Source organism: Actinia tenebrosa, unplaced genomic scaffold, assembly GCF_029948245.1.
Source record: "Actinia tenebrosa isolate PJP-AT-01 unplaced genomic scaffold, QUT_ActTen_1.0 PGA_scaffold3__52_contigs__length_22856419, whole genome shotgun sequence".
Lineage (NCBI taxonomy): Eukaryota > Metazoa > Cnidaria > Anthozoa > Actiniaria > Actiniidae > Actinia > Actinia tenebrosa.
In genome coordinates this window covers 20,428,151-20,452,224 of record NW_028292580.1, presented here as the reverse complement: position 1 = coordinate 20,452,224, position 24,074 = coordinate 20,428,151, and the positions used below count along the sequence as shown (strand labels likewise).

The following is a 24,074-nucleotide window of genomic DNA, read 5'->3' as shown; positions in this document are numbered from 1 at the left end:
GTAGTGTTTTGAAATTCTTGACCGGGTGCCGGTCATTTAGCCCTCCTTTTCCCCCAAGGATTTTCTTCTACTAGCTATATTTCAATTTGACGGATATGGGTAGACAGGAATAGGTTACTCAAGAATAGAAAGTTTCACTATTCTATGCTCTATTATTCTTAAGAGTCAAAAAAGAAAAACGGAAAAAAGGAGCAAAAGCGTGAGTAGGTATGTTTAGGTCAAACATCCAAGGTTAACACTCCTCGGGCGAGCTTGACTCAGTATCTTGAACGACAACGATTTATCCACTGGACCACTGTTCCCAGGTGAATCTGCATAATTTCAGCAATTAGGCAACCCAGTGCACGCTGCAATAGCGCGGTCTTGATACAAAATGGCCAAACTTTGGTCAAGATTTCAAAGAGAAAGTACAGCGATTTACTCCTAAAGTAGTTACAGCTGTAAAAACTAAAAAATCATAAAGAAAACATAAATTCTACGAAACCATGTCCCTTTATTCATCAATTATTTTACACAGAACTTATTTTTATTACTTTACTAGAAAATAATCTTAACTTGAAGAAAATGACCATATAACATACTTCAAATTAAATTCTAAAAATTATTTTCGATCGAAGTCTCAAGCAATATATATATAGCCAAAAAGTTTCTAAGCAGTTTCTATCTTTTCATTGAGACTTTAACCAGGAGAAACGAGCCTGATTTCTAATTTCTTCCTAAGCGACAAAGAACAGCTACTTCCCCTAAGTATAAAATTTCTCACAAGAAATAATTGAGAAATCAAATTACGTTTCGTAGTTGTGACTTTTTAAAAAATTCAACATGGTTTGTTGGTAAAGAAAATACTATATTTTTTAAGATATTGGATCGCATTACTTAATACTTATTATCTACATCTCAGTCTATATCAAAACGAAATTTTTGTTTTAATAGAATATTGGTATTCCTCTTTACCTCGAGCGTAATGTTTTCTCACTTCAGACTACGTGTTATTCTCTTGGAAAAGAAATTATTTGTTTGAGTTTATCCATATTTATGTGTCTTATGCACAACCGTTAAACAAAGAAATAACACTCTAGGGAATGACGCGTTGTCTGAAATGGGAAAACATTACCCCCAAGGTAAAGAGGTCTATTTCTCATATGTCTTGTTCAAAATATGGTGTCCTACAAGCTAGAGGTAAGCCGAAAAATTATTAGAGTTTTAGATTAACTTTTTTTCTCCCCGCAAACGGCAAACGTGACCACGTTTTCATCGTTTTCCTGTACTTTACTTTACCTTTTACAAACCTTCTCACCAAAGACAAATATTCTTTTGTTTTTCTACTACTTGGACTTTTTTGCGATTCTTTTTAAGCTATTTAAAATATTTTTTAAATGGTCAACTGACGTTTCACGTTTGCCGTGAACGTAAATCTAAAACTCTCTATTGATAATAACGGCAAATTTTTCAAGACGTTTTTATATTCCAAGCACATTAGCACCTACGAGTAAATATTTTTTTTTTTCTCTTCCAGGAAAAAACCCAGCAGCATTTTAAAGAAAACGTTTGAAAATAATACCAAATATGGAAGGGATAAGGACTTTGATTCAAACTTCTTCAGCTTTTTTTTAGGTATAAAATGTGCAGCGTATGTTCACTACTAACGCCACGTGACCCACATCCACGTGATTACGTCCCGTAATCTTTCTTATTTCATATAATGAATTTGTTTTTAGGATTCTTAGTATTATATTCTACTTGGAAATCATTAATTAACGACTTCAGAGCCTTCAATGTTATTTGGTCAGCACCAATGAGATCAGTAGGATCATGCGCACTAGTGGGAATGTAAATAGATGAAATAATTGGAGTAATGACGTAGAAATGTAACCATAAATATATCATATTCTAGTGAATTCTTACTGCAATTTTCATAAACATGCGAACTCTTTGTCTCCGAGTTGCACGCTGAATTTGGTTTTTCGTTGCCGCCAGACAAAAATATGTAAGGTACCGACTGATTAGGTTTGATTGACGGCAGCGAAAAATCGTAATTTCAGTGTTCATATCCTACATTAACCGCTTGCAACGAGCTATCCCTATTTTCATTCTCGTGCTTTAATCTGCAGTTTTGCCTTTCTTTTCGTTCTCATCAGGAAAAGAAGCGAGGCTAAATGAAACGTAATTGGATAGTTTTAACCAATCAAATGTTAGAAGCACTGCATTTGAATTCTCTCAACGTCTCTCGTTCATCTGCTGACCAAAATTAACTTAGGCTCTGAAATACAAGACTTTACAATTCAGTAAGCATTCTTCGCGCATGCGTACTGGATACCATCTAACTACCATCAAATAAAACATGAAATCAAACAGTGAAATGAAACGATGGAGCACGAGCAATGAACAGCGGTCTGAACTTAAAATGACGATGGATTTCTTGTTAGAAACCAGTGGATTTCTGTGAATGGCTGTGTTGGTCTGTGTTACGACCTGCGTTACATATGGAACAAAAAGTTAGAAAAATTAAATGAGTTCTCGTTGAAAGTTAGTTCAGTCACACCTTTGGTTACGTTACATTTTCATAATCGCACGACCTAGACAATTATGGTCTTTTTACTTCCGTTAATCAAAATTTCAACACCCATTAAGACCAAAATGATTAACGTCTAGTCGTGCAATTATAAAAAACGTGGCAGACATTAATGAAATAAAATACATTAAACACGCACACACACACACACATATAAATAATAAAAATATGCAGTGTTAACGTTAGTTGTGATTGCTGTTGGTAGCAAGCGTTGTTAAAGCAGATTGGGATTGCAATTATGATTAGTAACACGTGTACGACCACCATGCAGACTCGTTAAAAATGTGCAGTGTATATATATATACACTCAATTGAAGAATCGTTGTCAGAAACATAAAACATAGAACATAGAAGCTGAGACCGAAATGGCACATGGGAAGTACGTTAATTAGATGCATGCTGTGACCGGCCACCCGTGGCATCATCCACTGTTTTCAATACGCGTTTGGCATTCTAAACCGACTGCATGGATGGCGCAAATGAATAAATTATAATATAATTATGCCATTTCCCATGTGCCATTTCGGTCTCAGCTTTTATGTTCTATGTTTCTGAACCTGACAACGATTCTTCAATTGAGTGTATATGTTTCAAACACAAAGGAAGAAAGATGACAAAGACGGATCAGTCTACTTACTGGCACTGTGGTGCTAAGTGCTGTCTATCACAGTCATACAGTGATATTTATCGTGCAACAGCCACGCTTCTTATGACGTATCTAGATGCTTAAATTTTGTTAGTGCTGCACAGTTACTACTGCTTAGACATGCGCTCTTAACAACATCCATGCAGTGCATTTCTATCCTGAGCACTGGGCTCCCTTTACCTCGCCCCTTACCCCTCAAGAGGAGATAAAGTGTGGGGTTAGGGAACAAGGAGAAAAGAAGAGCCAAATGCTTAGGTAATACTTACTAACTATGCAGTACGTATATTATACAGCCAAGAACTTATACGTACAGTTGATTTACCAGTTCTTAGGTTTTGCCAGCACATTTATGCCAAACACAAAAACAAACAGCATGCCGTCCTCTTGCAGCTTATTCCCACTGCAGCTGAAATTTGGAGGTCAAAGCAATGGAATTTTACTCTTCTGAGAAATAAAATCCATTGCTTTGTCCTTTAATTTGAGCTGCAACATAGGGGTCGTCCTTATGTTGAATTACAGGTCAGCAACTAGTGCAATTAAAGTACGGGACGTGGTGCTTACTTTACGCTAACACATCTACAGCAAAACTAACGATGCTGCTATACAAAAGAAAGTTATCTGAGCGATATAGCAAAGTTTAAGTATTTCATACCATAGGAACAATGCAGTAGGGAAAGTGCTGTGGCGTTGACTGGATAAGCAGTAGGCTTTCGCGCTTTGATTGGTTTCAAGAATGGAATCCACTTACGCGGAAACCGCTCTATACCAACACTGATATTTTTGGCCAATAGTCCCCTTCACGGTTCCCTGCTCCATCTTGAAAGGTAGCCGTGCCTTTGCATCAAAGCGAGACGAACAGTGAGCTTGCAATGATAGAGGCCTTTTTTAACGCCTTGGACAATTATTCACTTCTCTGTCATTGCAAGCTTACCGTTCGTCTCGCTTCGATGCAAAGGCACGGCTACCTTTCAAGATGGCGTAGGGAACCGTGAAGGGGACTATTATGAAGTAGTTTTCCTTCAGTCAAATCGCTCTGATAACTCTCTTTATGAATTAGAACTGCAAGTGCACTTATCAGACTTACATATTTACACCGCAAATACACGGATACTACACATTCAACTAGTACAACACAAACTATTTGGTGCATAAGAAGAGGCGCTATTAAACAAGACAAGTGCGAATTTTCCTTGTGAAAAACATTGCTGCAGACTGTACGAGCTCATTGATCGTGGTGTAACATAGGAATGAACAAAATGTGTCTTCCAAAGTTCGTTGCAGGAAAAGAGAAATTACTTTACTTCAACTATGTGCAACTTCTAAAACTACATCCAATTTTCTGCGCAATTAGACAAGTTGTGAAACACAGTGCCTCGGAGCCTGCATCAATGTTTTCCACAAGACAACGAGGAATCGTGGCGTATAACAAAGCCCCAACTACAAAACACATTTCGTGCAATTATCAAACTAAAAACCATATTATAATGATAAGAATATCAACTAAACGTAGGTTCTGCTTACAGCTGAGTGTCATCGCCAACAGACCCCAGACTATCTCTTTTGTCGCTCGTCTTATCATCAGGTGCTCCATCAGTACTGGTCCTATGAGTGCGCGCAGCCTTTGCGGCGTGTATCGAAGCAAGAAGATCACAGCCTGACTCAACACGAGAAGGAGGGTTAGGCCGACCTCCTTTAGGCTTGGGCTTCACCGCAGGAGGAATCTTGGGTCCAACCGATGACCTTGGACTCGAGGGCGGATCTGGAAATTTTGCCGAACCTGGTGACCCCTCCTTGAAAGGCCAAATAGGAGGCTTTGATTCGTCCACCATTCGTTCCAAATCTAGGGAGTTTGATCTCTTCTGAAGACTTTCGTCTTTTTCATCCTTCTTGAAAACATCGTCTTGATCATCAGCAGATCTGCTCAAGTCTTCCGCAGAGGCTCGAGGTGAGCCGTGGTTTCGAGGTAAAGTCGAAGACTTGGGCGTTTCTGCGTTGGGTGTCCCTTCCGCTAGCACCTCCACACTAGGATCATCCTTGGGTCGGGAGCGCAGATTTTTTTGCCGATTCAGAATATCATCAGCTGAAATAGCCATCCTGAAACCTTGTTTCATTTGAGGAGGAGTAGACGTCTGCGGCGAGGAACGAGTTTCTAGCGGAGGTGGAGCAGGGGAAGGTCCAATAGGGCTACCCCGATCACCATATACTGGTCCCCCATGGCGGATTTTCAGGGACCCCTCTCGTTTGGGTATCTTTGGGGGTCCATTTAAGTCCTTCGGTCGCTGTAAGGTAGCATCTCCTGACGATATCACTGATGATGATTTGGGTAGCGTATCAGTGGGAGATATGCAAGCATCATTATCAGGCGTTTCTGCATCGTTGATTTTGATATACGTGGCGGGAACAAAACCGTCGGAACCATTGAGAGTGCCATCCCACCAATCATCATTGAATCGCTTGAATACTCTTATGATGTCACCCTTCTTGAAGGATAACTCCTTGGGTGACCTTGCAGAGTAGTCGTAGAGGGCTGCAGCGTCTCTGGGCTCAAAATCTGGAAAGCAAATTCAGGTGTTTAAAGTAAAAAGCTCCAGATCTTAAAGCTAGTGACCGAGAGCGTCCATGACGAGAGGACTGGCGATGAGACGGGATTAGGAAGTAATCAACAAACGTCTTTACACGGTGCTTTAAGTTTCCTTCTCATTTACTAGAAAGTATTGATACGATTTCATTTCTGAGGGGTGCAGGGGTTTCATTAAGGGGCGGGGATCGGTCAATGTTCCGGTAAATGAGAAAACCTCTCCGGCTTCATCTACTTTTTTATACAGCTTAGTAAAGAGTGAAATGTTCATTTAGACTCTCCTGCTAGTTTATAGCCTTCTTCTATTACTCTTAAACTTAATGAAACCCCTGGGTGTGTCTTGGGAAGGAGGAGGGGGGGCTAATAGACCTTTTTGTCTTGGGGTAATGTTTTTCAATCTTAGCCCACGTGTCATTCCCTAGAGTATCATTTCTTTGCTTAACGGTTGCACATGAGAAGAAACATGTATATGGATGCGACTCAAAGAAATAATCTTATTCTCAAGATAATGACACGTGGTCTGAAAAGGGAAAACGTTACCCCCCAAGGTTAAGAGGTCTATTGGGTGGCCTTGAACCAATGGATTTCCTCCAAAGTGTTGAAGAAAGCTTCATTAATGAGCCATGTGCTGTATGAAATCTAACCTATACTTCAGTAGTCTGCTAAGCAGCCGCTATTAGTGTCGTCACGAAACGCTCTCTCTCCAAGAGGTAGGTACTTAGGTCACTTAGGGGAGAGAGTGTTGCGTGACGACAATAACATAAGCTGCGTAGGAGAATATTGTACCGAAAATAGCCATCCCTACAAACCTTCATCGCTGTCACTCTCTTCAGTCTCCGAGTGTCCTCTTGCATCATTTTCAAATTCCCCAGGGAAGACGTCATCGGAGTGTTTTATTATAACTTCTAACATTCCATTCACGTGACTCTGATACGCAATCATATCTTGTTCTGACGGAATTCTCAGAAGCGTGGGACCGAATACCACTGCTAAGTTATGCGCATCCATCTTGTTATTTTCACTGTGCTCCGACACTCTGATACAAAAACATAATATATGTATATATATATATCAGTATTTATCTTACGCCATTGGAATACAGTCAATCCGAATGGAGGGAAGCAGTTGTACACACATATATTCGATGTTGTCCCAACCTTTCTTTCCCATCAGCATTGCAGCATTTTGAACATCTTGTGGTATTTCCAATGGTGCGTTATAAAGTAGTTATCCAATACTTTCTTGCGTTTTCTCCGGTTCACACGTTAAGCCTGGTTCACACGAGCAACGCAAACGCAAACGCAAGCGCAAACGCAAGCAATGTTTACACGTACAACGCAAATGCAAGTAAATTAAGATACGCATGCGCAGTAGTGATTGTTTATAAGTTCACACGTATTTTCCTTGCGTTTGCGTTTGCGTTGCTCGTGTGAACCACGTCTTGCGTTTGTGCTTGCGTTTGCGTTTTCTCCGGTTCACACGTTAAAAACGCAAACGCAAACGCAAACGCAAGCACAAGAAAATGGAAAATTTTTATTCCTTGCGTTTGCGTTTGCGTTTGTGTTACTGTAGTTCACACGTAGTTTTCTTGCGTTTGCGCTTACGTTTGCGCTTGCGTTTGCGTTTGCGTTGCTCGTGTGAACCAGGCTTTAAAAACGCAAACGCAAACGCAAACGCAAACGCAAGCGCAAACGTAAGCGCAAACGCAAGAAAACTACGTGTGAACTACAGTAACGCAAACGCAAACGCAAACGCAAACAAAAATGCAAACGTAAATGCAAGCAAAAGAAAATGAAAAAGGTTTTATTTCTTGCGTTTGCGTTACTGTAGTTCACTTGCGCCTACGCTTGCGTTGCTCGATTACACCAGGCTTAACGTTTTTTGTGTCACATCTTCAAGAATGTATTATAAGTGGGCATGTGATAATCATTGCAATCTTTTCGCTTTACTGATTAAAAACTAAATATGCGCTGTTCCCATTTCAGCCCTCGTGTCATTCCCAAGATCATCATAAGAAGATACATATATATGGATACAACTCAAACAATGAACCTTGTACTCAAGAGAATTACACGTGGTCTGAAATGGTTCTCAAACAAGTAGAGTGCATTGCAGCCCACATCTTTTGTTTAAACAGTAAAAATCATCTGACTTACAATGCGAGGAATCTGAACATATACTTCATGACATTTAGAATCTCTTCAGGAAGCGTGTTGATGACATTAGATACACGTTTGATTAGCTCCTCCTCTGATGACTGACCCACTAAGGAAAAAAACGAAGACTCAAGTAAATCCATAGAAAATACATTGTAAACCTCTGGAAAATAGGTTCCTTATCATGTGATTAAACAATAAAACAAATGTACGAAGACTCAAGTAAATCCATAGAAAATATACTGTAAACCTCTGAAAATAGGTTCCTTATCATGTGATTAAACGATAACACAAGGTTAGTGTGCTAATTTAGAAAATCGCACGATCTCAAGTACAATTCGGTATCTATCGGTACAAGTGATGCTTTGAAAGTTTTCAAAATCGAACGAGTCTTTCAATGATGTCACGTGTTATGTATCTTAAATGCGATTGGTTTTTCAAGGTATATTTATAGTATCAATGATCTCTCTTAGCTCTAAACATATACAGTATCATGTGATCTGAGTCTTTAATGCGATTGGTCACTTACTGCAAGCTTCAAGGAACTGCTGGTAGTGCGACTTGGGAAACAACGAATCTTCTAATTCACGGAAGTAAACTCTTAAAAGACCGGCTACAGCATTGATATCTTTCCAGTGATTTAAACCAGCTAGAGGATCACGACCTTGACAAAAAAAAAAAAAAAAAAAAGGAATCTCTTCATTACCGTTATCAACCTTTATAAGTATTAACATTATCATCATCATCATCATCAAGCGCTTAGAATTTTTATATAGGAGCTATATAAATACTTTTATTATTATTATCATCACCATTATCATCACCATTATCATTTCCATCACCATCATCATCACCATCATCATCATCATCATAATCATCATCATCATAATCATCATCGTCATCGCCATCATCGTCATCGCCATCATCATCGTCATTGCCATCATCACCGTCACCATCACCATGCAACACCATCACCATCTCCTCCATCATCATCATCATCATCCACATCATCATCAATGCAACATTTACTATGTTGATCTTCCCTAACTATGGACACATGTATATAGTATAACACAATAGGCCATTTGCAACAAACAGTCACGTGCTGATATATGACTTTACTAACGAATCAATTCAGCTCAAGATCCCTTGGGGAAGGCTCTGCTGGATGGCAAACAAACAAGGCCAATAGTCCCTTTTCACATATCGTAAATACCGCTGTGTTTTAAGACAGAAGATTCATCTCCGCAGGCTTAGCCTTGCTTAAGAGTAAATCATTTGCAAATGTCAACTTTAATGTAAAGAATGCGCAGCTTGAACAATACGAATGTTTTGAAATCCCACGTACGTTTAATGTTATCTGTGAATAACTGAATTATAAACGAGGATAAGCCTGTGCAAATGAGTCTGTAGTCTTCAAAAACCGCGGTATGCATTGAATGTAAAACTGGTGTATTCTAATTATAATCCCATTATCGTTATCATCATCATTATCAAAACATTATTTCAAGAGTGAGATGTTTGCCTTACCACATTCAAAGAGTTGCTTCATATCATTGATATCAGTAGAAGAGCCAGACAACCTAAAGATACCTGGATGATCTAGACCTGTTGGTAAAACAAACATGTGGTCACATTGATGGCACCAGACACATCTACCCAAGCTATTACTCTCATTGTTAAATATTTTTATAAATTATTAGATTTCATAGGAAAAAAGATTATAGTTTCTCTAATACTAGAGTGCAAACACTATAAGTGTGCAACATAAATACCACTAAATACTGCTAAATTATGCTAATCCTATTGTTTTCTATTGTTTAATTAGCACTATTTACTACTAAATACTGCAAAGTGTTGCACACGTTTTGTGTTTGTACTCTAATACTAAATAGCACAATTTCATGCAAATTCCATTGTTTTCTATTGTTTAATTAGTAGCACTATTTTGTACCATAGTAATTAGTTATTCACAGATTAATTGTTTGCACTCTAGTAATAATAATAATAATAATAATAATAATAATAATAACTTTATTTCACACAGAATTCAGAAAGCTAACCACTTATTTACACTGAAGCTTTGCATAAGAAAAAAAAGTACAAATATAAATTAGAAATGAAAAATTAGTAATCACTAAAAATATGAAAAGAAAATTCTTAAAAAGATCCCTAAAAAATTCTAAAAATCCTAAAATTATTATAATTATTATAAAAAATCTTATATTATCTATGATTTGTGATGTATTAGTAATATATAATAAAATAGATAATTAATTATTTCTTTCTCGCCAATATAAATTAGTTGTAAAACTTCGAACAGATTTAGATAATTTGACGACATATACTTAAATCATTATATAATCTAGCAGCAGCGAAGAAAAATGATCATGGACCAGATTTTGAAGATATCTTGTGTAAATGAATGTCATTACGCCTTCTAGTATTGTAATTATGAATATCTGAATTACGATTAAATAAATTTCTCAGATATGAAAAACAGAAACCATTCAAGCAGCGGAAAAATGTAAGACACTTATGAAAAACCCACCTCTCTGCTAAAGAAACCCAACCCAGTTCTTTAAGTAAACTGGCTGAACCACAATCCCTAACCTTTCTCTTGAGAATTATACGTGCACCACATTTCTGAAGCCTCAAAAGACGACCTAGGCTAGTTTTATCAGTGACTAACAGGTCAAAGTAAAACAAAATATACCACTAAAAATAGTGTCTACTAATGTGTGTTTAGTTAACTGTTTAGTGAACTAAGGAACAAGCTATCAGAGAACACCAAGTACAGTGATAACATTGATATTTTCAAACATAGAAGTATAAGGCGTTTGAATGTACATTGACTCAATTGTTTGATCATTCTAATTATTCTATCTTTTCTTTTATTGTATTAGCATCATTAAACTCACGGAAATGACGCTTTATAAATATCTTATTAATGTGTAATTATTAATAATAAAATATATTATGCAAGTAAGATTATACTCTTAACTAATAGACTTACCAAATTTTTTAATAAATCGTACACAACTTTCTACAACTTCTGGGATTTGTCTTCCAGTTATCTACAAAAGAACAATTTCTATTTTAAGAAGAGTAAATTAGGGAATAAAGGGATATGTAGGCAACATTGGGACTGAGAGTTGGTTAAATACAGTGATCGACATGACTATGCAATCAATATGTCGTAAATGCCCCTCAAAACACTAGAAATTGCACTTCCAAGGGTCTCAATTTAAAACTTTTTCATGAGTTTCAGTTGTTGGCCGAACCCCCTCCCCACCCCCCAATGAAAATGATGCTCCGAGATCCCTAAAATAAAGAGACCATGGGATGGAAATCTACCTTGAGATATTCACTCAAATTGCAGCCAAATATCTTGGTTTTCTTTTGAACAGAATCTAAAATAGCTGCAGCTTGAGGTGAATTGGTGTCAACAGGAAGCTGTTTATGGTAGGCAGTTCGTCTGTTGAGAGAAAACAAATGAAAGTAAACACAGGGGAGCAAAATGAATACTGACATTATAGTAAATAATGTATTTACCTTTTGCCAACAGTATCTTCTGTTACTTCACCTGTTTGGAGAAATCAGATGTTTGAAATCTAACATGATGTAACAAAACATACAAACCGAATCACCAGTATAAACCAAATCAGCAACAAGGACATAACATGTAGCAATAACAACAACAGCTATGACGAAAACAGCAGCAGGAGCATCAAACAGCAGGAGCAACAACAGCAGGAGCAACAACAACAGGAGCAACAACAGCAGGAGCAACAACAGCAGCAGCAACAACAGCAGCAGCAACAACAGCAGGAGTTTTAGACATCCAGGATGAAAGGAAAGGCCATGATCAATAATGCATTTTGGTCTTGGAAAACAGTTTTCAGTATTCAACGTTTAATTTTTTTTCTTTTAATAAGGCTGCATACAGATCAAAGAAAATGCAGAAAAATAAAATATTATTCATAAGTATGGTTACCTAGAGCTCTTGTCAGAATATCATTCTGGGCTTCCATTCGAATCTTTAAACTACTAGTCAACATATTTTCCTTGAGTTTCTGTAATGTGTAATTTAATGCGTTAGTGCTGAATTACCTCTGGTTCTTAGACCCAGTTTATTTGGTTATGTTTTTACATCATAACAGTCTAGATTTTTGGCTTTAATCAGAGAAAAATTTACTAATTTAGAGAACAGTGATTTTGAGGAATGGAACCAAAGACACCTAGAAAATGATTCAGGTCTGGAGTTGCTTTGGTGCAACACATTGTCTTGATGATTGACAGCTGTCAATTAAGGATAGTAGAATACATATACAGTACTAGAAATCCTCTGAAATCATACATGTTGTATAGGGTGTAAGGAATCGCTGCTGGTGACCAGCCTGAGTGCCTACACCTAATGCTTTAAGTGCAAATGAACCCTTCGACAATACATTCAGTACTGGTTCTGCATAAAGTAAATAGTTGATTGGTAAAATATTTCTTGATTTGAGTGACATGTGCCTCTAAGTTATGAAGGTTTATACTTCCAATATGTTAATGATGATGACGTCAGGTTAGGTATTTGAGTGTTTTTGTTGTAACTAGTAATACTAAAAGCTGGCCATTTTGAAAATAAAAATTTTAAATAGCTTTCATGTAAACCATGAGTAAAATAATAATGATTTTTAAATACTGTATCTATGAACCAGTTCGATTTTGTATATTTAATTAAGCCTCAATAGACGTCACACTCATTAGCATATTGGAAGTATAAACCTTCATAACTTAGAAACGCATCACTCAAATCAAGAAATATTTTACCATTCAACTATTTACTTCATATAGAATCAGTACTGAAAGTATTGTCGAAGGGTTTATTTGCACTTTAACAAATCTCATCATCGTAAGCATCTATGTTTATGACATTGTGTACATATAAAATTTGAGCACTAGATAAATCGTAAACCATTATCATTAGATGACTAGATTTTTAAATCTGCTGATATTTTATATTTAATTGACAGATACCACTTACAGAAAGATAGTAGAGTTCCAGGTCATCGCTACTATTCTTAATTGATTGACAGCTATGTGCTCCTAGCATAGCATCCACCTTGCCACTCGCTATCTTCATCATCTCACTGTCCCATTGCTTATACATGTTTTTAAGAGCATCTGATGTGGCTTCTACTGTTTTGTTAATCTGGAATTAAGAAATATGCAATATATACTTAGTTGAGACTAGAATGATACAGTAATGATAAAAAGGTAAACTAGAATGAGAGTAAACTAATAAAAAATTATTAAAATTTTGTACTGTACTACATTGGTAGATGTACAGCTGCCTATATATACTAGTTATTAATTTCAACAAATAAGCCAATTTGATTGGCCAACTGGAAACAGGTTGTTGCACGGCAATAAAAGTTCCAGTACACACGGCCCTGGAGCTTGCTCCCGAAACACAATTCTGCAGCAGATTTGCTCCTCAAGCTTGTTCCATCATATTTAATCATTTTGATATGAGGGAGCAAAAGAGTTTTTCTGTGTGAAATCGTTGGTACAGACTGGAAGCATGTTGCAGGAGTGTGTTGCAGGAGCAAGCTCCCTTGTGTGTGCCGGCCTCAAAATGTAAAATAATAATAATTGTATTTAACTGAATAGAAAAAGGTCTATGATTTATTGTCTCATATAGTTTTACCAACTTAACAGTAGTCAGAACAGTACTGTACCTCATCCGTCTCTGCCTTTATTTGCTTGAGATTCTTAAATACATCACAATGAAAATCAACCACATCAGACTGCTGGGGAGAGATCTGACAGGTCTGGACATGGAAAGACAATATCAAACATCACAGCACATTATGATAAACTGGTTGAATTTGTAAAAGGGGTCCTAGTTACGTCCGTGTTTCCAGGAACAATTTCTTGTGTGTGAAAAAATTTGCAAGTTGCACTTGAGCGTTTTTCATGTTTGACATCCCCTCTCTTGACTTGAATTTTTAATTGTTTTTGCTGCACTAAAAATAGGCTTCTACATTATGCTTCTATGTAGGCTTCTAATTTTTGTATAAATTTACATATTGTATCATGTTTGGGCAACCTGCCTCTTTATAAAATTAGAGCGTACAAGCCAATCACTTTAAATTAAATGATTCAAAAAATGGTATGCGACTTGCAACTTTTACCCCAGCGATCGCAGCCAAAATTATGCACATGACTCTAATTTGGGTCTTATGCAACCTGTTAATATTTTTACAATACTAGTTGGAAGAGGAATTGTTCCAAGTGACATGAGTCCAGAACTGGACCCACTTTTCACAATTGTGTTTATTGTTTTGCGCGCGCAATGATCCTCTGAGCTCTGATTCTAAAAAAATGATTGATTTTATCACGTCCCGATCCAGATCTTCCTCTCGTATTTTTACCGCGCGCGCAGAAAAAAGTGGGTCCAGTTCTGGACTAAAGTGACACAGGCTTTAATTGTTTTGAAAAGAATCCAAGGAAGAAATAAGCATTGAAATCCTACCTCTTCATCATTACTTGGTATGAAATTGAAAGTATGAGATGGTAGAGAAAACGTTGTCTGATTGTCTTCAAAAAACTGTTGCTTGTCCACTTCAGCATCAACTGACAGCATGACTTCCCGTATCGAGTCCATGGACTGAATTGTAGACGATGCAAATACACATTCCAAGGAAGCATAAGCTTCTATTGCATTCTTAAATGAGTCGTGATAATTAAAATCAAATCCCTGAAATAAAATTTAAAAAACATAATAATTATAAAACGATAATTTAATTGTGAATAAATTTAATCATACTTTTATTACACAGAAATTAATCATACCCCCAACTACCCCCCCCCCCCCCCTCCCTTTCCCCAACCAGAGGAATTTCTTGGGTTGGGGGGTCAGAGAAGGAAGAAAATTACAGAGTTCAATGGAAGAAAATTGGAATTTCTGGGGGTATAGGGCCTTTAAAAAAAGTCCTTGGGGATTCCTCCAATGATGGCTGAGCTGAGCATGGAATCAATTTTGCACATTTACAGTCAAACAAGCTCACGCGTTGACCCCTAAAGTCGATTAATGATTTGAATTTTCGAATTTTGATTTCATTATTCAGTTGAAATTTACAACGTCGAAAACGAAGATATGAAAATTCCAATCAACTTTAAATTCAATATACGATATTTTGATTGGTTAATCAGTGCTAACACTGCCAGAAAACCAAGAAAACATGGCGGCCAGAAATAGTCTTGCCGTGTTTATGTGCCGGGAAAGCCTTTACCTGATATTATTCGACAGGAAATTGTTCATCTCAGCAATAGCGGATTGTTCATCTCAGCAATAGCGGATCCAATAAAGCAATTTCGTGACAACTGAAAATTTCTAGTTGGGGAGTCCAGAAAATTCTTCAACATTATTGATGACATGGAACTGTGTCTCCATTTTGCTCAAGGCGGGATTGTTCCCTACAAAATTACTGATGATATCCTCCAAGTAATTGAGGCATGGAAATTACAAAACCTAGTGTGTATACTTATGAAATAAGAGAGCGACTTCTGCTCGAAGGTATCTGTAATTTAGATGATTTACCTTCTTCATCACGAGTCGAATAATGAACTGAATTTTCATTTGAATATTGCAATATTGCATTATTCCGGTTCGTACGTATAAAAGGAATAATTGACTAAAATGATTTCATTAATCGAATCTAGGGGTCAACACATGAGCTTGTTTGACTGTAAAAAAGGAGCAATATGTGTGTAGTCAATAAAAAGTCAAAATAACATAAAGCAACAGACTGCAATATAGTTTGGATCCTTTTTGTTTTAGTGAAAAAAAGTGAAGACTGAGATAAGAGAAAGAATTGGAACTCGTGAGAAGCTACCAAGACTTATGCTCGGATGCACACCGTTTAATGATTAAAGAACAATATATTCCCCTGCTAGCTTGGCATGCATATATACTTACATCTATAAGGTCAGATAGGTACTTATTAAAATAAGTTTGTACAAACTTATTGGTCGATTGTAAAGAAAGTATGTATTCATTCTTGGCTTTGATACTCTTTCTCTTGTTTTCAGAATATCTAAGCTGGTGCTGTAGACAAATATTTCAAAACAATAAATTCAATTATTGAAAATTAGAAATATTGTATATATCCACTTTAAAATTTCAGGCCTGGGTGAAATTAATAGGGTTGAAAAAGCTCCACCTCCCATTTGTGTTTGTGTAAATCAGCTACCATTATCTAAAAAGGCTTTGTTGCATTTTTACCAATATTCTTTTCATTGCTACACACTCATTGAGACAACAGTCGCGATAGGGAAATTGTGCAATACACTTCTGTCAATTGAATAAATTGGTTGGAGCCTTCATATTCTGATTGGCAGCACAGATTGCACTATTTCCCTGTTGCGACTGTTGTCCCAATCAGCGTGTAGCAATGAAAAGAATATTGGTAAAAATGCAACAAAGCCAATATTTTTCTAAACCTGGTTTAATACAATTTACTAGCAATACAAGCATAGGAGTAATAGCATATGCTTGCATAAATGGAACTAATCATGTGACTGCATGTGAAGTGCGTGAACATGCTTCAACATGCTTCAACCAAAACATGAAACATTTAATAAACATTCAAACTCTGCTGCTCGTGTTATCACTTTAATGCGACAAGCACTCGCCTACGACTCGGGCTTCTCCTTACACTTCTTTCGTGCTTTTTTCTCTTCCTGCGTGCTTTATTACTGAATGGAGATTGGAAAAAGCTGTTTTATTTGTTAACTACTGCAATACCTTCTCCTTTTGCTTGTTCATTTTTTCATTTTTCCTTCCAGATTCCTCAGATTTCAGAAGTGCTTGCTCTGTACTTTTTAATTTAGTTTCTGCCGTCTTACTTTCCCCAAACAATGTGTGGTGTTTACGTAATTTCTAGAAGAAAATCAACAAACCAAGTCCACGTTTTTATCTAATTTTATAAATGATCCTTAAATACCAAATGGGTCAGAACTATCTTTGAAGGTGATTAAATGAACATACCCTATGAAGTTCATTTATTGATTTGCACAGTTCATCTTGTAATATCAGACCAGCCTCTCGACACTGTGAATTTGAAAAGTATGATGATTTTAGCTGCTTTTTAATATAATTAGGAAACACTGTATTTGTACTGTACAGCGATACCTCTTAGTATTAAGTGGACCCCTTACTCAAGCTTCAAACTTTTAAATTTATTACACCACTTGCATAAAACAGTCTTGTATTCAGATGTTTTGAGACCTTGAGCACTTGATTGTTGGTTTGGTTTTGCTGTAACTTGCACCCACAAATGTTTCCATTTTTTTCATTTCATTTCCTACTTCTTCTGGTAGTTTTTTCGTTATCATAGTTAAATTACGTTGAAAATTGTACAATCATGTAAATAGTGCAAAACAGTAAAAACTAAACTCAAAACTAAACCCCAAACTACATGTAGGCCAGTGCCCAACCAAGTAAATCAACTGGAAGGTGATTGAACTTGTAAGATAGAGGTATTAATGTTCACAAATACATGTTTACATACCTTCTTTGATATTCGTTGATAGTCTTCACTCATGATAGTAAATCTGCTTACAATATTATTATTCAAGTTTTCGCTGAAAGCCTGTCTTGCTTTTGCTCTGTTCTTGGTGTCGGACAAAACTTTGTTCCATAATTCAATATTTGTTGACCTTTCCTTCCTGGTGGGATAAGAAATGAAAGGGATGACATGAAAATGGAAAAGGAAATAAATTTTTTTTAATTGAAAAAAAAAACACCTCAATATCCTTCTAAGACAAGAAAAAACATTTATTTTGTAGAAAATATTGACAGTGCTACTACTATAACCGGGGCCACTTATGTAGACAGCAAGAACCAACCAAAATATAGAATAAAAACAATGCATTCCAACTTTGGGTAGTCGAGCCAATCAGAAACCTAGACTGCACGAAAATGGTAATTTGACCCTGATGTTACATGTAAACAACTAGACAGCCATTATCATTTTCTCGTCGGCATATCAAAAAGATATGTCGAAAGGGTATTGTTTTCTGCTGCTTCTTGATTGGCTCCACTACCCAAAGTTGGAATGTATTGTTTTCATAATCCACAATTTGATTGGTTCTTGCTGTCTACATAAGTGGCCCCGGTTATAGTAGTAGCACCGTAAGTCCATGAAGTCCAGAACGAAACAAAGTTCCAATTTCCAAAATATGTACCTTTGAGCTTTGAATTTAACAAGTCTATCCAGGAATCTTTCAGAAAGTTTTTCTACGTTTTTAGCATACTCTGACTCCAACTCAGCCAGTCTCTTGTAATATTCCTGCAAATCTGCAAGAAACCATACTTTGCCTTCCGTCCGTGCATCAAACCCCTTGAGCTGTTCATTTAGCAACTGTCGAATTTCTAAAAGAAAAATAACAAAATAAATGTTGTGTTGTGTTGTGTTGTGTTGTGTTGTGTTGAGTGTATGATCCAAGCCTATGGGCTTAAATCGTAAATGGTTGGAGGATACAGTAATTTTGTTCAATTTTCCACAGGCTGGCAACTGCGTTAACCCAATTTAACTCTCCTTTTCTGGCTAGCCACAGTGTATTGTAAAACGGTTACAGCTGGTTTCACAATATTTCAGCTGCTTTGATTCCAAAGTTTGTTTGCAAATTCCAAAGTTGGCATGAATAACTTGTAAACTTCAGTTAGTGTTCATGAACTTCAAGTTTACACTAACTGAAGTTTAACAATAGTTATTTATACCAACTTTGGAATTTGCAAATGAACTTTGGCATAACGAACCATAACTTGTTTACGTCTAGATTTTAAACTGCATCTTTAAACTATCTTAAATACTTTTCAAAAATTTTATTCCAGACAATGTACAGAGTTAAATAATTTTCATTTGTCGTGATGAAATTTATTTTGAAAAAAAAATTTCACTTTCAACAGTAGACTTGATAGGTTTTTGAAGTTTCAGTACTGTTAGTTTGAAAGATTGATCGCTAATTAATTTCACTTTGAAGTCCTGAAGTTCATTCCAAGTTGTGAACTTGTTAATAAACTTCAGAAAGGGAGTGGCCGGAGTTTCATGAAATCAACTGTAATTGACTGGATGGCCAGATGGTAGCATCTCATGGCATATCTTCTGCAAGGCAGCATTTCACATGTCCAAAAAAACAATAGCCGACATGTTTCAACACATAGAAATGTCCTAGGGGACAGGTAATCGAAAAGCAAAAATGTCTTTCCACTGGCTGCTTTTGGCCGCTCTAGGGAAAATGTAGCATTTCCGGTTGGCCGCTTTTGGTTGCTCTATCAAAATAAAGAGAAAATGGGATATTTTACACTAGCATAGAAAATACATTCCTCATTGGTCAAGCATTAACTTACTCATTTTCATATTCATTTTAACAGCACACTGGATATTGTTTAATGAGAGAAAAGGAGGACAGAAATATTATGTTAAAAAACTAGAGAAAGAAAGAAAGCTAGAAAATTAGAGATAGAAATATCATGTAAACTGGCCACCTTGAAGTATATATATATTTGTCAAACTCATTAATAATTCAAGAGGAAAACACAACAGAAATCATGACCATGAAGAGTGTTGTAAATCTGATACAAAATTGTGTTCATTTGCATAAACTTTAAGTTGGATTTTCTTGGCCAGATTCACTTTAATTTTGAAAATTCTAGTGAAACACAAAGGAACTAACCTGGACGTTTGAAAAGCAATCGACAGTATGAGTGCCCGTGTCGTATCCGATATACACCTTGAGTTTGTATATCTCATACAACACGGCCACTCATACTGTATATATATCTATAGAAGGTCACCTGGGCTAGTCATGATTATTTCTTAAATGATATAGACAGATAGAGCTCAAGGTTTTGTTGAGACTATTAAATACAGACAGCCTGGCTGCCATACACCTGATAGTATGATTCAACATCAGATTAAACGATACCTTATATGGTAATGAAACTAGGCCAATCAGATAAATAGAAATATTTCTTCCCTATAAACACAGAAAACAGAAAGAAACAGCTTTAACAAAAACTAAAAAAATAATCCCAAAATCAAAATAATTATCATTTTCATGCCTAATTCATAATTTTTAATTTTATTTGATAAAAAGGAAAAAAGCCTCTAAGACCATATCTTGATAAGAAGTGGTTTCTTGTAACATTTTAAGATAAAATTCAGCAATAAAACTTTGCTAAAAAATATAATATTACACAACGTTTCAACGTTAACTGAACGTCATTATCAAGTGATAAAAAACTAAGAAAACGTTATATAAACTTATATACATGAATAATAATGAGTATAAAAAGGTGTGAAAACGAAAAAATATGTAATTTAAATATTGTACAATAAAATGACAACCATATTGCACTTCAAAAGCAAATAAGATTTTTTTTGAACCAGCATCACATTTTTTAGAAAGAATTGAACAAAACTGGTTTACCTGAAAAAGTGAATGCTAAACAATTAAATATATCCCTTCTCATACAAAAGGAATCGAATATAGACCGTACTTGTTTTTTTGTTTTAGTGTGGAACTGTAATTAAATATAATAATAAAATAACTAACAATTAATCCATGGTAAACATGAAACTGATAATGGATTATCTTTGTCATGTGAAACTACATGTAGCTGTACAAATTCATAATATCCCTAGGATTAGAGAGAGAAAATACATATGTAAAGAATCTTACCAGGAAATATATAATTTGAGATCTAAATTCATGCTTCATCCTCATGCAATCATTTAAGAATTAACATAAAATATCATTGGAATTTTCTTCCTTGTCTGTGGTGGATAAATAAAGTAATATGATACAAGATTACAGGGTTGGAAGAATTACCAGTTTGATTCCTTTAATTTGAAGGAATTTCTTTCATGAAATGTGTACAACATTTTTAGAGCCTGACGCACTTTAAATGATTATAATCTGTAAAAAAAGTCCCAAAAATAGCTTCTAGACAATGAGTATAATAAATATTAGCAAAATAAATAACAGACATACAGGTTATTATGAGGCTTTAAAGAAATACAATTTCCTAGACAATTTAGAAGATAAGATTTTAGATCATTAGTAACATACTCCAGGACCATGAGTTATAATCTCAATGAGAAATAATTTCAATGTGAAAAGAAAGAAAAATTTTTCTGTACCAAATTTGGGAAACAGGTGAGAGAAAGATTCACAGATGGCTGTGTGCTTATGTCAAAAAATGAGTTCAACAAGTGTCAATCATGACAAGTGTCAATTATGACATCCAAACCAATTAAGATATTGTCTGGTGAACAGAATCAAAAATCAAACTGTTATGATAAATGAATGAAATATCAGCATAAACCATAATCAAGGCAATTATAGAAACAGACAGCTCTCAATAGACGGATGACTATTCTAAAGAACTGACCATGCATAGTACTTAATGCATGTATGTGACCTGTAGCTAGACACATGTTCGAACTTTACACGTGCATTTCTTGATATTTTTAATGAGATAAAACTTAATTATCTCTATACATTTACTGTTACAATACCAGAATTGTATATACATTAATAAATTTCTAAACATATTGGTGAAGTAAGAACAATAATAAGCTTACTGTAAAGGTAATTATTTTGATTTACAGCCAAATTTTCCAAACTTGTTTAATTTATAAATGCTTTCTATTTCACTTTTGATTCCCAAATACATATTTTTTCTTTTTTCTTTTTTTTTGTTTTTTTTTTTTCGTTTTTCTTTTTTGTATATGTTGGCGATCGATGCTGCAGTAATCGAAAGGTTGCGGTTAAACGAACGTGAAATGTTGTTAATTTTCAAAGCGAAAAAATAAACAATAAATAATCGAGATTAGGAGCATTGTAAATTTCATCGATCAGTTTCAGTAGTATTCTTAAAGCCTTAAATGGCTCTAAAGAAAGAGGTTTATACCTCCAACACAAACAAAACAGTTGGTATTATAGGGGTTTGCACGTGCTTGGACACCTCAAAATAATGAATTAAAGCTGAATACGAAGTGATCAAATCTCGAACGAATCTTAGACGCGTAACTTACTTCGCAAAATCGTACATGTGACTTTGGAAAAAGTGTCTGTTGAGAAGCCAAGAGTTAAATTATTTACCAAAATGTTTTGTTTTGGTCTAAACTGTGTCAAAGATAAAAGCTGGTGTTGTATAGAGTTTCAATAACAAGGTCTTTGAATGAGAAATGAACATAAACTTGGCTGAAACCAGCTTTCACTTGAACATTTATTCCAATAAATCATAAATCGATCAAAGACAGTCATTTATAATTTACGTCTAAAGAAAATAAGATACCTTAGGATTGAAGATTTACAGAACAATCAGATTGAACTGACTTTGAAAAATTTACCTTAAATATTTAATAGAACTATGAATTTTCTAATCAATCTTAAGAACACCAATACTTTGCTTCAGCCCTGACTTTACGAAGAACTATTAAAGAGTAAGAAAATATACGAAATTGCTTTAATATTTTTTTTCAATTTGACCAAGAAAGTTAAGAAAGTGTATATTTTATTATATCATATTAATAATTGTATTAATTTTAAAGAAAGGCAATAGTGGATTTTATTTCGTGGTAAAACAAATAAAACTGGCTTATGCATCGTCACTTCCTCAGAAAGAAGACATGATGATCTTCGTAGCACGCCTCCCTTTATTTTGATTGTATAGGAAAAAAAGAGTTACAATAACTCAAAGAATGGGGGATGAAAATAATCCTAGCCTGATATAACGCAGGTTTTTTTGGATTGTAGGAAACTCAAGGTAGAAATGTTTAGTTGGGATGACTGGCGAATAGATACCCTATCCCAAAGTTGTGAGCCAAAATAACCAACACATCAAAACCGGAAAGCCTCTCAACTAACCTCGTGATCTCATTCAATTAACCCAGTTAGGAGCTAGAATATATGAATATTCGTATATACAAGAAATCAAGCATCTTTCTAGGGTTTTATAGTTGTATATTTTGTTACCTTTAGTCTGGTTATCGAACTCAACCAAGGCTGCTTTTCCTCTTTTGGTCGAAGACGACATGACACAAACCAAGGTGTTTTGTTCACATTCGCTCTCAAGTCATGGCCTTTGAACTAGTCCAGGAGGGATGATGGTAATGTTGGGTAACTTGTTTGATTGTCCAGAGGTATTTTCTCGTAGTCTTTTGTTTTCTACGAGCAAAAGAATCAAGAAACAATTTCAATTCTTCCGGAAGGAAAACATTTGCTTTGGCCACTGATGGTGGTTTTCTACCAGACCCTTAGACGTAACACGGAAAAAGTGAGACGTTGGTACCCAACTTCTTCCTTTCAGTGTTCAAACCACAGGAAACCCATAAGAGATGGAAAATAGCGGGCAATACAAACAGATGGAAATTAAATTTGAGCTTCAAGTAAACGGGGTGAAAGTTTATTTGAATGTATCTTTTTGAGTCAAAAATAATTTTTTTGTCATTTGTGCAAAAGGGAGGATTGGGGAGGAGGGTGACTAGTCAACCCCCCTTGTGGATATTTTTTGGGTGGTGAGCATGGGTGTACACTGTAGTTCTTGAGAAGGTTAGTTGGAGAAGTAGGTCATTTCCAGCTTAGACCAAGCATGGACTAGATAAGCCATTGGTATCCAGCTTCTTTCTTTCAGTCCTCGTCTATAATTCATCATCTTTTCCCTCTCTCTCTCTCTCTTTTTCCTTTCTTTCATCCTTTGTGGTGTGACAATGTTTTCCCAATTCAGCGTGACAAACCTCTGGGGGAATGAAGAGCTATTGTTTTGAAACTCATCAGGATATCATTGTTATTCCTTTCGTATCCTTTGGGATACTCGTGAATTTTTCAAAGAGTAAAAACAAAAGAAAATTAATCCCCTGGAGGTTTGTCACACTGAATTGGGAAAACATTGTCACAACACGAATAAGGTCTATTCACCAGCATTCAACACATTTATGTCTACTGTAAATTAGGAGCCAATGACCAGATGAGAATAGGGTGGTGTTAATAAAAAGTCAATAGACCTTTTTAGCTTCGTTGTTTATTGTGCACATTTTGGGACCATGCGATGCC

The 24,074-nt window shown here is 35.8% G+C and overlaps 1 protein-coding gene across 2 annotated transcripts; it reads right to left on the bottom strand.

The window, feature by feature from the left end:
- Positions 1-473: 473 nt before the first annotated feature.
- LOC116297767 (SLIT-ROBO Rho GTPase-activating protein 1) lies at positions 474-23,276 on the bottom strand. 2 transcript variants are annotated; one of them, XM_031706055.2, is made up of 19 exons: positions 22,998-23,276; positions 18,198-18,384; positions 17,522-17,678; positions 16,999-17,061; positions 16,756-16,890; positions 15,928-16,056; positions 14,482-14,706; positions 13,685-13,777; positions 12,988-13,155; positions 11,950-12,028; positions 11,508-11,538; positions 11,310-11,430; positions 10,969-11,029; positions 9,483-9,560; positions 8,482-8,616; positions 7,953-8,061; positions 6,606-6,832; positions 4,740-5,769; positions 474-2,472 (listed from the first exon to the last, which is right to left on the bottom strand). In XM_031706055.2, exons 1-19 carry the CDS (start codon positions 23,056-23,058, stop codon positions 2,466-2,468), a joined length of 3,096 nt encoding a protein of 1,031 aa, XP_031561915.2. In that variant the 5' UTR covers positions 23,059-23,276; the 3' UTR covers positions 474-2,465. The 2 variants fall into 2 exon arrangements, with proteins under 2 accessions (XP_031561915.2, XP_088891254.1); XM_089035128.1 differs by lacking the exon at positions 474-2,472 and having other exon boundaries at positions 4,736-5,769.
- Positions 23,277-24,074: the final 798 nt, after the last annotated feature.

Bases quoted from the DNA above. Each gene is read 5' to 3' on its own strand.
- LOC116297767 (XM_031706055.2), bottom strand. From the start codon at position 23,058: ATGTCGTCTTCGACCAAAAGAGGAAAAGCAGCCTTGGTTGAGTTCGAT. The intron at 17,062-17,521 runs GTATGTAAACAT...TCAAATTCACAG, and splicing joins ATCAACGAATATCAAAGAAG to TGTCGAGAGGCTGGTCTGAT. The intron at 8,617-9,482 runs GTAAGGCAAACA...TTTTTTGTCAAG, and splicing joins GAAGCAACTCTTTGAATGTG to GTCGTGATCCTCTAGCTGGT.